Raw genomic sequence first — 15,226 nt, 5'->3', positions numbered from 1 at the left:
CTAATTTTTATTTTTACTATAGAATTAGCATTTGTACTTTTCATGAAGCCCTATTTTTTATTTTTTTCAAATATGTATCTAACGTACTTCATTGATTAATTGAAGACCCCCATTTCTTCCTAAATATGATATTTAATTGTATTATTATTAATCATTAAAAACATTTGGGCTTAAAAATATTTATTTTTTAAAGACTGGACATAATAGCTGTCTGTATTTATTATCTTGGAGGAAGAAGTTTTCTCTTGATTTTATTTTCTATTGTTCCTAAATATTATATCCATTTTCAAAAAGGCATTAAATTCTTCCTTAAACTTAAAAATTTCTAATATGATTGTTATAAAAATTAATCCATAGTAAGTAATTCACATTGCATGGTATGCAATTAACTACATTTAATGTTTTAATAGAAATTAAAACATTAAATGTACATATATTAGAACAATTTCTTTTTTAAAGCAAATTGCACAGATTTAATTACGAATTTTAATGGTTCAAGGTAAATTTTTTATTCTTAAAAATTGTACCTTGAACCATCAGAATTCATAATTAAGTCTGTCAATTTGCTTTAAAAAATTGTGATAATATATGTAACATTTCTTCTGTTATGCAATAATATCTTATCTAAGGGCAGATTTTGACTATATAAACTATATAAGGGTGAAACTTTTTCAATGCATTTTCATTAAAAAAATTATTGAAATTCTGTTTCTGTATTTAGCAACTTGCACAATAATCAGTAAATATGTTCTACAATTACTCTTATTACCTGAACAATGGTCTTATTATGATAAGTGTATGGATCTTATTTCAAATTTTCCCTTAGAATGCAAACTGTTTAAAATATAATACAAAAAAAATCATGTATCTATTGCAAGAAATGAAATGATCAACAATAGCTATGTGAAATTTGCATGTATTTTACTTGAATACTTTTCTAGTTCAGTAACATTAAGTATTGATAATGAGTGCAAATTCTAAAAACATAAGTACTATTTTAAAAATAATTATTTCAAAAAGTATTTAAAGTTGTGAAAGGATGATAAATCCACAATTAAAAAGCATTGACTTACAGTTTAAAGAAGAGTGCAAACACAAGAAATTGTATCCCCCTCTCCTCAAAATGTGTATATTTTCTTATAGATACTCATATTAGCTATAAAGAAAGTACAAAAACCATTAAATAAAGTAGCAATATTAGAATCTCATATTAAGTGTATTAAAAAATATTATGATTAGGAGTTTTCTTTTTTATTCACCCCACCACCACCACCAAAAATGTGGCTTATAAATTTGAGTGCTGCAGAATTCTTGTTGTTTTGAATCGCAATAAAAATGAAAGCTCTATAGAATTGAATTCAGGTTTTAAATAAGGTCAACATACCAATGTAAATATTTATATTTCTAGCTGATTCATATTGGTTGTTATAGAGTATAATGAAACAAATAAGATTTATTATAATTAGTACTGGTCAGCTTTGAATACACTTTGTCAAAGTTTAGTAATGAAATTAATATTAATGATGATTAGTAAAAATGTGTCAATACCATGCATGACATTATTACTTTTTAGGAATTATAAATATAATTTGAAATATGAATATGCAGTTTCTTGTTCTATAATTTTAAATTATTCTGTGCAACTAATATGTATAAAATTTGAGCTTAGTTGGTTATCATCTTGAAATAACTTATCCTTCAGTGGATGAAGAAAATTATTTGTTTGTACCCTATAATTTAAATTATTTTTCCTTTTTTCTAGGCCACTCAGATTGCCCACCTCATAAAAGATTATACCAATGTGATAGCCATTAAACGAAAACCTGTGGAAGTAGCTCGGCGAAGAAGAACCCAAGAACTTCATGATGGAGCCAATCAGAAGCCTCGGCCTGTCAGTATTCTGTATAAGCCTCCCCCACCTTTAGGAAGCAACGAACCTGTGTGAATGATAAAGAAAGAACTAATGCATGAAAAGGTGTGCCTTTGGCTTAGAGTGCGATGATCTAATTTTACGATCCGGGAGACGAGGCTTGTGTTAATATGTGCTGATACTACCTGCTTGAAAGGATTATTTTGTTATTTATTTTTCATTCCATTTTCTTTGACTTCATTTTGTGAAGCTTTTGAAGTGGAATAACAAAACTTGACCAAATATTTTCATTCTTATGTGATGATACAATTTTTTGACATTTTTTTTTAATTTATTGAACACGTTTTTTTTTATTTGTCATCTTAATTGTATATTTGAAGTATTACTTAGAAAGTACAGAAAAGATAGTGAGTTTGTCTTTACTCTGTAAAGATTTGGTGCTGGTGCAATGAAAATTTGTGTACATTTTTTTTTACCATTTATTTTTTATTTAAACTTTTTTTTTTTTGATGATTGTTTTACACACTTTGTAGTATCCAAAACCAAGCGTACAATTTTTTTTGTAAGTTATTTTCATGTGTGAATGTGAATGCGATGCTATTCAGGTTATGTTTTGCTGAATGACGAATGTGTAGTTAAGACTCAGTTACCACTCTATGGATATTTATATCATGCTCAAAATGGCTCATCATTAATGCCTGTGATGTTTGATAATTTAAGCTTTTCCCTATCTTTGTGTGCATTACCATCATCTATAAGGAAACTTTCATCTGCTTCTGCTTACATAGCCCCATGGTGTGTAAACTTTGCACTGCTTAAAATGTGTGATTGGCTGAATTATTGAGGGTGCAATAGAAGTGTGCTAATAGAAGAAGCCATAAAAAGTAGCTTAGTTGGAAGTTAAAGAAATCATGCCAATTTCCATTGTGTTTTTGGTAATTAAATTCTGTTCAACATGTACATTTGACTACTAAAAACTTTTTTAAAAACAAAAATGCATTAAAAGTTATTGCTAGACAGGATTTTTTTTTTGTAATATTAAATGTTTAATTTATGATTACCTTTTCAGATTAAGAAGTTGTTATTAATATAATTTATCATGTTTGTTATTTTTTATTATCATAAAAATCCGAATTTCAAATCATTTTCTTGTTTGTTTTTTGTTATAAATGTATAATCAAATGGGGAATATTTTGCCTTCTTTAGTTTGAATAATTAGATCTGACATTTCTTATAAATAAATGACTGAACCATATTTGAGGTGCCATAATGTGGATTTACAGCCAAAGAACTTAAAATTACTCAGTGCCAAGGTTTATTACTCTTTCCCTATGAAGTATGGAAATGGTATTCCACCGTTATGTCTGTATAAATGCTTTACCATCGTAACCTTTCCATACTGTATTGTGGAGCAGAGTTAACACTACTTACACATTAAATGTGCACTAGTACTAATCGCTAAGAACTAAAGCAAACTGCTATGATTATTAAATGTGAATATCAGTTGTTTTCATGTTTCAAGGTTTTATATAAATAGTTTCCATCTATTTGAGGTGGGTTTTTTACTTAAATGTACATTTTTTGGAAATGCAGTTTTTATTTCATGTAATTTTTAAATAAAACTCTCCATCATAGTAGCATGTAGAAGACTTTTTTAGAGTCTGTAGAAATTATATATAAATATATATATCCTATTGTATGACAAACGTATTTTGTTTTAAGGCAGACGTTTTTGCTCTTTTCTTGATTTAATGAGATTTATTAAGCTTAAATAAAACACGAAAGATTTTTACATATATCGACTTTTGTTTTTAAAATTTTCTTACAGGGAAGAATGTATAAAACATAAATTGCAAATTGCCTATTGGAAAATTCTTTGATTTCTTACATTGAACTATTGCAATTTAATCTTTTATATAAATGACATAATGATTGGTTATCATCATTACGATGATTGGCATTTAAAAAATTAATGTATTTTATTTTGTAATGATCATTTTATCTGGGGTTCCTCTTCAATTTTACTATCTAAGGTTTTAGAAGTAAGTGACTTTGATATTTTGCAACTTGTAGTAGGAAAGAAAATAATAAGATAGCTAATTCTTTTAAACAGTGTATTTAAAATATCTTCCAGTCTTTACATTGCTTTTATGTTTTATACTCTTATGCAATTCATGCTAAATTTTTTTTTAATCTCTTGAAAGATCTCAGTTTTATTACTTTCATTTTTCTTACTTTTGTCTACTATTTTTAGAAGAATATTGTGTCAAATTTTTTTGTGTTTTTTTTTTCTTTGTTTTCTTTACATACTTAATATATTTTTGTGTTTAATATGATCTGATTTTCTTTTACAATCAGTAAGTGTTTTTGTTTTTTTGTATAATAATCTGGATTTTTTTTTTAAATTTATCATTTTATAATTTTGGTATATTGACTGGAGATATCAAAATTTTGAATATAATGGTGCTTGGTGTTCTTTGTCATATGGTGCTTTTAAAATCTTAATTGGATAGTTTTAAAAAGTACTCACTAATGCCTTATAAAATGTAATAACGTAGACATTCGAAAAATTGTTTTGTAGGAAAAAGTAACAGTTGTATTACATCACATATACCACCAGAATAGGAATCTTTAACATTTCGATTTACCATAAATTTTTACATCCAAACGAAATAATTTATTTTAAATTCCAATTCTAAAAATGTAAATTTACCTGAGGGGAATTTTTATTTATGTAAAAAATTTCTAGCTTTTATACAGGTCAAAACAATTTATTATACATTGTTTCAACACATACAAAAGACACATTTGCCTTTTTTTTATAATATTTTTTTTTGTAACTTGTAATATGTTGTGTATAATTCTATGTAAATACTATTTATCCTGGAAACTATATAAAAGCAGTTTTATATTCCTTCAGTTGATTTGTTGGAATATATTGTGATTGATTTCTAGTGTTATATCAAAAATTTATTATGAGCTGTGCAAAATAATTAATAATCAACATATGTTTATTGCTTTTTTTTTTCTATGAAAGAGTTGTATTTAAAATATAATTACCATCTTTCATTTGCAGTTACTTATGGATGTTAATATATTTTAGAGCCTTTGTAAAAGAAATTATTTTATTTGTGAATGTTTGTCTTCCGATTATCGGAGGCTTATTTATTAACATTCCTGTAAACAAAGCTTGCTATACATTCTGTATATTATTATTAATTGTAAAAATTAAAGGTGGACCCTAGAGTTGTTTCTTCTGTGTTTTTTCATTATTTTTCATGTCAGTCATTATTTCAAAAGGTTGATGACACAGTTTTTTTTTCTACATAATTATTATTAAAGATTTTTTAAACAGTTATCTATACATGCAGAGAATGAATTTTCTCTTCATAATATGATTGTACTTTAGAAAAGATAGAGATATAACTTACTTTAAAAATAGTGGTGTAACAAGTATTATTAAAATAAGTAACAAATATTATAAAAGTATTGCTAAAATATAATATTTTATTATTAAAGTATAAAATAACAAGTATCATTAAATTAAGTAAAAAATATTATACAAGTGTCAATTGATAAAGTAATATGTATCTATTAATCATGAATTTTTGTTGGTGACCTTGATGCAGAAGAAGGGGGGGGGGGCATCATAAAAGAGTTTTGGAATTCACAAGCTGGTACAATCTTGTTTCTGATTTATGGACAAAATAATATTCTTCAAAATTGTTAAATATTAGAAAAACACCAAGCAGCTTTAGTTTTTAAACTCGTCTTATACCTAATAAAAAAGAAAATCATTAATTATTTTTATAATACCATTTTTATCTTTATACATAAATTTGTTTTATTTTTTCTTATGTTTATTCATTTAAAATTAATGTTGAAATCAAATTTATACCTAACAGTTTAATTTTCGTAAGCAAACTTTTCTGATTAATGTTGCTTCAAGTCTATATTTAAAAAAAAGTATAAAATATTCCAACAAAACCATTTGTTAAGTGTACTTCATTGAAACACTGCAATATGCTATAAAATTCAACATCTCATTCTGATAATAAGATTATAATTCTTTAAACTTGTTTCTCAGCACTGAAACAGACTGGTTCTTTCTAATTATGTCTTTTCTAATGTTAAACGTGGAAAGAAAACTATCATATTTGCTATATAATACACAATACCATTGGAGAATATAGAATAGTTTATTAAAAAATATTTGAGCTCAATCATTTTATGTGGAAACATAAGAAGGCAAATGAAAAAAATTATTTTAAATATTAAAAAAAAATGATATGGAATTAAGTATATAGTTTACACTTTTTCAAAACAATGTGAATTCTTTTTTTATCAAATCTCTGAAATAATGTATTTGAAGAGCTGTTTGAAACATTTTTTTTTTTTTACGTTGTGTGTAATTGTTCTTTTAATTTGAATTTAATTACATCAAAGACTGAGTGTCTACATTAATGTTGTAGACACAAACATCATTATGGCAATTTTTATAAAATTTCAAATATTTCCTTATGAACAATGTAATGTTGAGATTTATAGAAACTAGTGGATTTCCAATTTGTCAATTTAGGGCTTCTGGACTGAAATGGAGGGAAAATATGTCAATAAAAAAACTGTTATTAGCCTAATTGCTAAATAAATTTTGTTAAAAAATTTAAAATATAGGAATTATACAATATTAGGATATTGTCTATTGTATTATTTTGTTAAGTATTATTGGTAATTATCTCTATTTCATTACATTATTATTTCAGCAGATTCTTTTTGTGTACATATTTCTTTCAGTAGATGACACCATATCATGGGGAATCTCTATTATTAATGATGTTGAATATATCTGTGTTGGAACATTGTCGGCCAGATATACAGATGTCCATCTGAGCACATACGCTTTAGAGGGTGGAAACATGCATCTTGAAACTATTTTTTAAAATTTTAATTAATTAAAAACTAAGCAATATTGTAGGTGTTTCCAGAGATGACTTTGCTAAATATCATAACACAAAAAGGGTTTTAAGGTCAACTTAAAAAAAATGCCTTTTGAATAATACCAATTTTTTTGTTGTAAATTTTCTATTTGGAAATTAATTTCTTAAAATTATCTTAAATGTCTTTTACAACAATATATTTCATTGTCGATTTGAAATTCAAAACATTTTCATTTCATTCCATCTTTTCTTCCATTGTTGATGATCAAGTTACGAAGATTTGACTTATATATATTTTTTTTCTTTTTCTTTTCATGTTTCTCATAAGACTTTTAAATTTTCTTGTCCTTACAATTCCGGTTTAACTTTACAAGCAAACCGTGAAGGAAATTTTTTAAAGGTCTTCGGCCAGCAAGCATTTACTTTTCCACACTACTGCTCTTTCCTGTGATGTAATTGGATGCATAAAGACATGGACAAAAAAAATTAAGGAAATATACAGACTTATAATTAAACTTGTGTAAAGCCTCTGAAATAATATGACTTATATGTAATCAAAATTTGAAGTTATAGTGATTTTGCCGAGTAAGCTATTGCGACCAGTTTAGATAAAATATATTGCTGAAAATTCTAACATCCAATAACCGCAGAAACTCAGCTGGTAGCGTAAGCTATTTATTATACATAATCTTTAAAATTTGTTGAATGATGTTGTACGGCGGATTTAAATTATCAAATGCTTGGTCCATTTCAAAGTTTGGTATAGGACTTTCTTCAACATATTAGTCGCCTTTGGAATCATCAACGTTTATGGTTTGTCATGCTCACAAAAGGCTCACGATTTTTTAAAATTTATTGAAGAAAAGGGAAAATTTTTAACTGCTCCGTAGCTTTATATTGAGTTCCTTTAGATCAACTCACATTTTTGAAATATATATAATATGTCCATGGCTGTTCAACAAATAGATTATTCAACAAATTGTAAGCCAGATCTGATAGCAAAAATATATATTTAAAACAATTCAGATCGTTCTAGTCCAGACAAAAGAATTTGAACCCCATAATATGAGGAAAATGGCTCTCTGATGTTTCCTTACAAATGATGCAAGAAATTCCATGAGCACCAACTGTTAGAGCTGGTTGAAAACGAAAGATTGACCCATTCTCTACTTCAAAATTGTTAACATTAAGCTATGTAATGATCACACTAAACGAATATTTTTGTGTACATTTAAATACATGGGATATGGACCAGAGATTACTGATAATATGAATCATATGTTCATACTAACTGCGATCATATTAAACGATGCCAGCTGCAGTTTCATCTAAAATAATCTGCAAATGAATTTATGTTGTGGCTGTTACTTATGGCATTTGTCATAGATAAGCCTGCTGATGAAGGCAGCGATTTTCAGCCGAGTTTGTGCAATAGCTTCTGAGGGTAAGGGCCCTTGAGCACCCGGAGACAGAAGTCTCACTTCTAGCTCATATGAAGATGGCACTCACACATTCGCTTGCACAATCCCTCTTTACGAGAAGGAGGGTATTTTCACACACCTCACAGATAGAACACGGGGCAAAGAATAACCATGCCCAAAACCGGGACGCCCAGATCACGGGGGGGGGAGACGCGCTACCCCTACGCGAGGACGCCGGCTGCAAATGAATTTATTCTTATTAATTTAAATCAAATGACGAAACATGAATATGTAATTAAACTATTTATCTTTTTACATTCGCTTTTCATTATATGACATCTAAAATTAAACATAATTCAGAAATGATTGCTCCGCTGTAACTTCACGCTTATTAATATATCGTCAATATACAATATATGCTCTACTTATATCGTTATATATAACATTTTCTATTGCAAAATCGACACTTGAAAACAATAAGAAGCAACAATTTATTCTTCCTTTGAATTGGCTACCCTTAGCAATATACCAAAGATTTGTATTCGATAAATACATCATCCTGCAGAATTGTTTCGAGTCCTATTTTCTCACTTAAAATTGTCTTAACTAGAAACATTCATTTAAGTTGGACTTTCTCTAAATCGCAACTACAACTATTCGTTCCGGCCAAACTTCTGTGATAGCGGACTTTTGGATACAAAGAAAGGATTTGAAATGAACTGTTGCTTAATATAATTGTTTTTAAATAAGATTTGTCTTCAGATATTAATTTACGTACATGTTGCAAAATACCTGAAAAAAAATCCCCAAAAATAGGCAATTTAAAAATAATGAGCATTTCGTATAAAAGTCAATATTTAAACTATAGAATTTGAATAACAGATGTATAATTATTAAAGGAAGCAAACCTTTATTACTTTTTACTTTCTCGTATATACAGTATAGTAATCATCAAAAGGTTCTTGAGATTTTGGCGGATCTCCACGCTTTAGACCTTATTTTTGGAAAATGTAAGTCTGTCTGTGACAAAAATAACTGAAAAATGATTTGGGCTAGACGAGTGAAATTTGGTATACGGTTTTTACACCACATCTGCAGATTTCTATCAAATTATCAGTTTCTATCAATTTTTTTTAAAAAAAAAATCTGTTCAAAGAAAGTTTGCCTGTTCGGCTGTTCGAATATAATTTAACACGATAACTACAAAACGAAAAGAGCCAAATAGTTAAAATTGGATACGCAGAATTGACATCTATGGTTTAGGCCCCATTCAAATTTTGAATCAAATCCAACAAGGGATTTGCCATCTTTCAGAAACTTGTAAAAGCGATAACTGAAATGCTCACTTACTTAAATATATCAAATTTGATATGGGATTTTGTGACTACGAGTGCAGTTTTCTGTCAAATCTTTGTTACAATCGGTTGAGAAAAACGTGTCTAAAGCACACATTTGATTTTCGGATACTATTAACGGGATGTCATGGATTAATCGCCAAAAAACTCGCCAAGGATGACACGATAAATTCAGTAAAAATGCTAAATTCAGACCAAGTTTAATATCTTATAAATATTGTACGCCAGTTCCATGCAAGACTTTTTCTAGCATGATAAGTTTATTAGAGGATAGGCGAGAACGTTTTGAGGAGACCATTCCTGCTGGTTTCTTCAGGCCATCACATTAAACTGTTTACAATTTGTCTGTGTAGATAATACAAATGTTAGTTTAGTTTCTTTTAGAGGGAAAAAATAAAATAACAAACAGAATATTTTGGTTGTTCATTCTCTGCTCTAAAATGGGGGAATTTTAGGTTCGAAACCCGATTGCACCAAATAACTGCCGTGTATGCGAGCCTGGTGTACATTAATCCTAATGTCTAGGATCAAATATTCTCCACTTTGTGAGGTGCAGGTTTGCAAATAGGTCAGCGTCAGTTGCTGGCTTCGTCAGTTTTGAAATGGTTTGCTCACCATCAGTGACGTAACGAGGATAGGCGCTTGGGCACAAGATGATTTTTCATCCCTAATCATAATCAGTGGTCTTTTAAACGCAAATAGCACCAGAGGTATGATATATATATATATATATATATATATATATATATATATATATATATATATATATATATATATATATATATATATATATATATATATATATATATATATATATATATACATACATTTTTGTTAAAAAAAATTCCTTCTCTTTGGGGAACTTCCCGTTGTTGTTGAAACCTTTCTATAATACAAAGGGTTAAAATATATAAATAAATAATATATTAAGCATGGTGGTTTATTTCCTGTGGCATTTATGGCTAAATATTTTATACTTTGTAGCTTAGTTTTTAAACCACTGAATGAATATATATGTTTAAGCTTTGAAAATATAATTTTTTTTTCAATACGTGGCTTAAAAATTAATAAAAATACTAAATAAAAATTAAATTATTCAATTATTAAAAAATTCAGAAAATTAACTATTGCTTGAAAAAAAGCAACATCTTCGCAGCTGAAAATTTTTTATTGAATTGTACAAATTATAGTGAGAAAGAATAGTTACTTCCATTTGTTAGCAATAGATGTCACTAGGTGTTTAATCAGTAATTAAATATTACGTTTTCCTTTTGTCTTTTTTACTTATTTTGAAATTTTTTCATTTTTCATATGTTCTTGTTTGACTGATGATTTGTGTTTTGATAAAACTTTCTTCTTGAACCACCTAAATGGGTGAGCGTAAGACAGATCTTGATTTAATCAGTGATTATTTTTTTTTTTTTTTTGTTGTTGTTTCTTTTCTGTGAAAATATGTCTTTGAAAATATATTTTTTTTTTCATTTGCTGCTGTTATTTATTAACAAATTCGAATTATAGGAAAATTGTAATACCTGATATTGGAATAACTAGAATCATTAAAGGTAAATTGTAACACTTGATATTGGAATAATTAGAATCATTAAAGGTAAATTGTAATACCTGATATTGGAAAAATTACAAGTAAATCGTAACACCTGATGTTGGAATAATTGGTATAATTACAGGTAAATTGTAACAGCTGATATTAGAATAATTGCAAGTAAACTGTAACACCTGATATGGTGGAAGAATGAAGGGTAAGTTTGAATAGAGGACAAATATGGTTCTAGTGTTTTGTGGCAGTCATTTTGAACGTTATATTTTTTTCGTATTTTATAACATTGTTATTTTTGATGATATATCAAATGATGTTTCTCGTTTAGGAACTAAGAAATTGGATATTTACATTGAACAATTATATAGAAATCTCCCAATTCTTTCAAGAATCTCAGAACAAATCTATGAGGTTATATTATAATTTCTTCAATTTGCAATGAATTGGGTATTGTAATCTATCACATATCTTAGAAATCTGATTTCTTTAACTTTGATTTACATTTCTGATGTTAGGTTTTTAATTTTTGAATTATCATTTTTTAAATATTTCTATTTAACTTGAATTGTTCCATATTTGTAAAATTGGAATTTTGTAAAAGAATTTTCACTTCCTTCTTGACATGCTATTGTTTTGAAATTTCATACTCTAATTTATTGTCTATGAAAATTCACTATTTTAATATTTTCAGAATTTAATTAAGAGTAAAAGGGTTGATTAATTTAATTTTTAATGCCACACTTGCGCCCTTTGTAATGATTTTTAAAAATAGTTTGATTTCAAAATTTTGTCTTATTAATGAATTGTATATATTCAAAAAGGACTTCAAACTTTTTAGAACTGCTACAAATAAAACTGTATTTTAAAAAATGTTTTTATAAAAATAATTGCTAACTAAAATTCCTTAAAATCCCCCCCCCCTTTTTTTTTGCTTTGATTTGAGATTTTTCTTTCTTTTATCAAAAGTCTTTTTGGTGTCTATTTCAAAAAAATTACATTTGGTACTTTTTTTATTTACTTAAATACTAATTTTTATATATTATAAAGTATTTCAATCTTTATTAAATACTTTTGCAAGTTACTACTTTTAAAAGTTAAAAACAGCATAGTTAATGCAATAATTGAAACATGCATAATTTATATCATCAAAGTTCAGAGCTTCGGTAGAGTTCCTGTGATAGGCAAATATTATTATATATTATCAGATATATGAATTTTCGGTTTCTCCTTTCACAAGTTCGAAACATAGAAAGAAGATGTCTTGTAATCGTCAAAAAATAGAACTCGAGCGATTCCGACGAATCTTTTTCAGATGCCCCTGAATCTGAAAAAAATACTTTTGGAATAGGCTTTTCTGCTTTAGAACTGAAACTTGGTATATAAACGCAACATCATATTTGTAGATTTCTGTCAATTTTTGAATGAAATTCATTCTGAGAAAATCTGTCTGTCCGGCTGTCATGCCCCTTACCCAAGGTCCAAAGTTTTATGTCGCAGGGGAAGGGGGGGATAATACTAGAGAATATGCGAGAGTATTCAATTCTTCACGCTTATTATAGACATCTTTGTTTCCAAGTCAAAAATTCCTGTTTGGTCTGTGAAAACAAAAATGGATGAATGCTTATTTAAACATATAGTCAATGCAAGTTTCCCCCCTTTCCCCTCTCTCCGCTTTCAATAACCAGATATTTTTTCAAAATTTATTTTAATTTAATTTCTATATAAACGAGTTTCAAGAAATAAATATTACGAAATAAAATAATTTTTATGTTAACTATGAAAAATAAAATAATAATGAAAAAGACTTTGTTTAAAAAAACTTACTAAATACTTTCATGAATCGTTTGCTAACAGCTGGCAAGTCAAATAATCAATAACAAAAATAAATTAGATTATAATGGTCTGAAAACGAATTTAAAAAAACTGAAATCAATTCTAGGAATAATTTTGATATTTAAACAATATTTGATTTTAACGTGAATATCTTCATGCACAATGCTCTTACAAGTCAAATAAAAATACAAAATTAAATTACCTTGAATACAATTTAAACAAGTAATATATAAGTATTAAAATCAAGTTAATATGAAAATAAAATAAACCAAATAAAAAAAGAATCCGGCCTGAAGACTTTTTCAAGGGTCACCCTCAGGCTGGGATTAAAAAAAGAAGGATTTTTTCTGTGAGGGAATGCAGACAAGAAAGTCTAATAATGATTCCTCGTGACCCGAAAATCCCTTAAAATTAGGCCTAAGAGATATACCATTTTAACAGAAAGGACAATACAAAACGACAAATTAGAAGAAAATAACCACTAATAAGTAAAAATACAATAACAAAATACACTTAAAAAACTAAACCATTAAAGCAAAAACTAAAAGCAAAGAACATACCAGCAGCAGGCAAGGAAATTTTAAGCTATCGATTGTGATTCCCGCTTTTTAAAAACACAAAGCTAACGTATTAAAGGTAAATAATAATTGTAGTCTCCCAGCGCCATCTATTGAGTGATCTAATATGCAAGGAAAGTTCTATTTTTATTTTGGGTAAAGGATTAATCCCAAACCATACCTTGTTTAATTAAAAAGTTAACATTACAGTAATTTTTAGAAAATTCATTTTTAATTAAATTTTTAATGAGGTTATTTGATGCTTTATTATTTTGTTATTGCAAACCCTTTTGATCCTGTTAACTTGTGAGAAAATTATATTTTTGAAAATTTTTGAGTTTAGATTGGAGTGATAGTTACATAGTTTTGTAATTTTAAAGTTGAATTCACCCATTTTATCGTAGATATCAACTATTGTTTTATCATTACCAATTTCGATTTTTAAATCCAGAAAGGTAGCTTCAAGTTGATTTTTATTTGTTTCTGTTAGAATTAAATCTTTTGGGATAGCAATTAGTAACAATATTAGTGTTGTCGAAGTTTATCAAAAGGAGGTCATCAATATACCTCCACCCGTTTATTAAATTATATTTAATTATTTTTTTCTCATAGTAATATAGGAAAATATTAGCTAAAGCACTTGAGGAAGCCTTTCCCATTGGAATTCCCTTAAATTGTTTATAAAAATTAATACCATTAAAAACGTAATTTTCAGTAATATTAAAATTACATCACAATCGATAGCTTAAAATTTCCTTGCCTGCTGCTGGTATGTGCTTTCCTTTTAGTTTTTCCTTTAATAGTTTAGTGTTTTAAGTGTTTATTGTTATTTTGTTATTGTATTTTTACTTATTAGTGGTTATTTTCTTCTAATTTGTCGTTTTGTATTGTCCTTTCTGTTAAAATGGTATATCTCTTAGGCCTAATTTCAGGGGATTTTCGGGTCACGAGGAATCATTAATAGATTTTCTTGTCTGCGTTCCCTCACAGAAAAAGTCGTCCCTTTTTTTTAATCCCTGCCTGAGGGTGACCCTTGAAAAAGTCTTCAGGCTGGATTCTTTTTTTTATTTTTGTATTTGGTTTATTTGATTTTCATGTTAACTTGATTTTAATATTTTTCTCTCAATTCATCTGTGTTTTATAAGTAGCTGCATTTGCGCTCTCTAAATACTATGAAGTTTTTCCTGTTCCTTTTTTGGTTTTAGTTTGAATAAGGAATAATTTTTAGTTGCGATTCCGAAACTATTTCGTTTCGTTTTGGTTTCGTTTTCAAAATATTTCTTACTTTTGATTGGTTACTATATATATATATATATATATATATATATATATATATATATATATATATATATATATATATATATATATATATATATATATATATATAATATAATTTTTCAGTCAATTCCTACTTAGGTCAACAAAAAATATTATGTTAGAGTTACTTTTTATTAAATAATTACAGTTAATATAAATATGTATATACATATGACAGAATTACAATATTAAGTGGTAAAATAGAACTTGGTGACGGATTTGGCGACTTTGGCGAGCAAATAGAAATTACTGGACACATTTAATTAATTAATTAATATTTGAATAAAACTGTATTAACATCAAGTATCATCTACTACAAGCTTAAAAGAAATGTATCTGAACTTGAGAGGACGAATAAAAAGTATTTTATTAACGATTGAA

At 27.3% G+C, this 15,226-nt stretch overlaps 1 protein-coding gene across 4 annotated transcripts in view; it reads left to right on the top strand.

Annotated features, from left to right (window-relative positions):
• Positions 1-5,122, top strand: part of LOC129980990 (unconventional myosin-X-like) — a 197,687-nt gene extending 192,565 nt beyond the window's left edge. For all 4 annotated transcript variants that reach the window (XM_056091564.1, XM_056091563.1, XM_056091562.1 and 1 more), the window contains one exon: positions 1,763-5,122. In XM_056091564.1, the coding sequence (XP_055947539.1) occupies positions 1,763-1,945 (183 nt within the window). In that variant the 3' untranslated portion in view covers positions 1,946-5,122. The remainder of the gene's footprint in view (positions 1-1,762) is intronic.
• The last annotated feature ends 10,104 nt before the right edge of the window (positions 5,123-15,226 follow it).

The sequence above is a fragment of the Argiope bruennichi genome, chromosome 8 (genome assembly GCF_947563725.1).
Source record: "Argiope bruennichi chromosome 8, qqArgBrue1.1, whole genome shotgun sequence".
Taxonomy (NCBI): Eukaryota; Metazoa; Arthropoda; class Arachnida; order Araneae; family Araneidae; genus Argiope; species Argiope bruennichi.
This window is presented reverse-complemented; position numbering and strand designations above follow the sequence as displayed.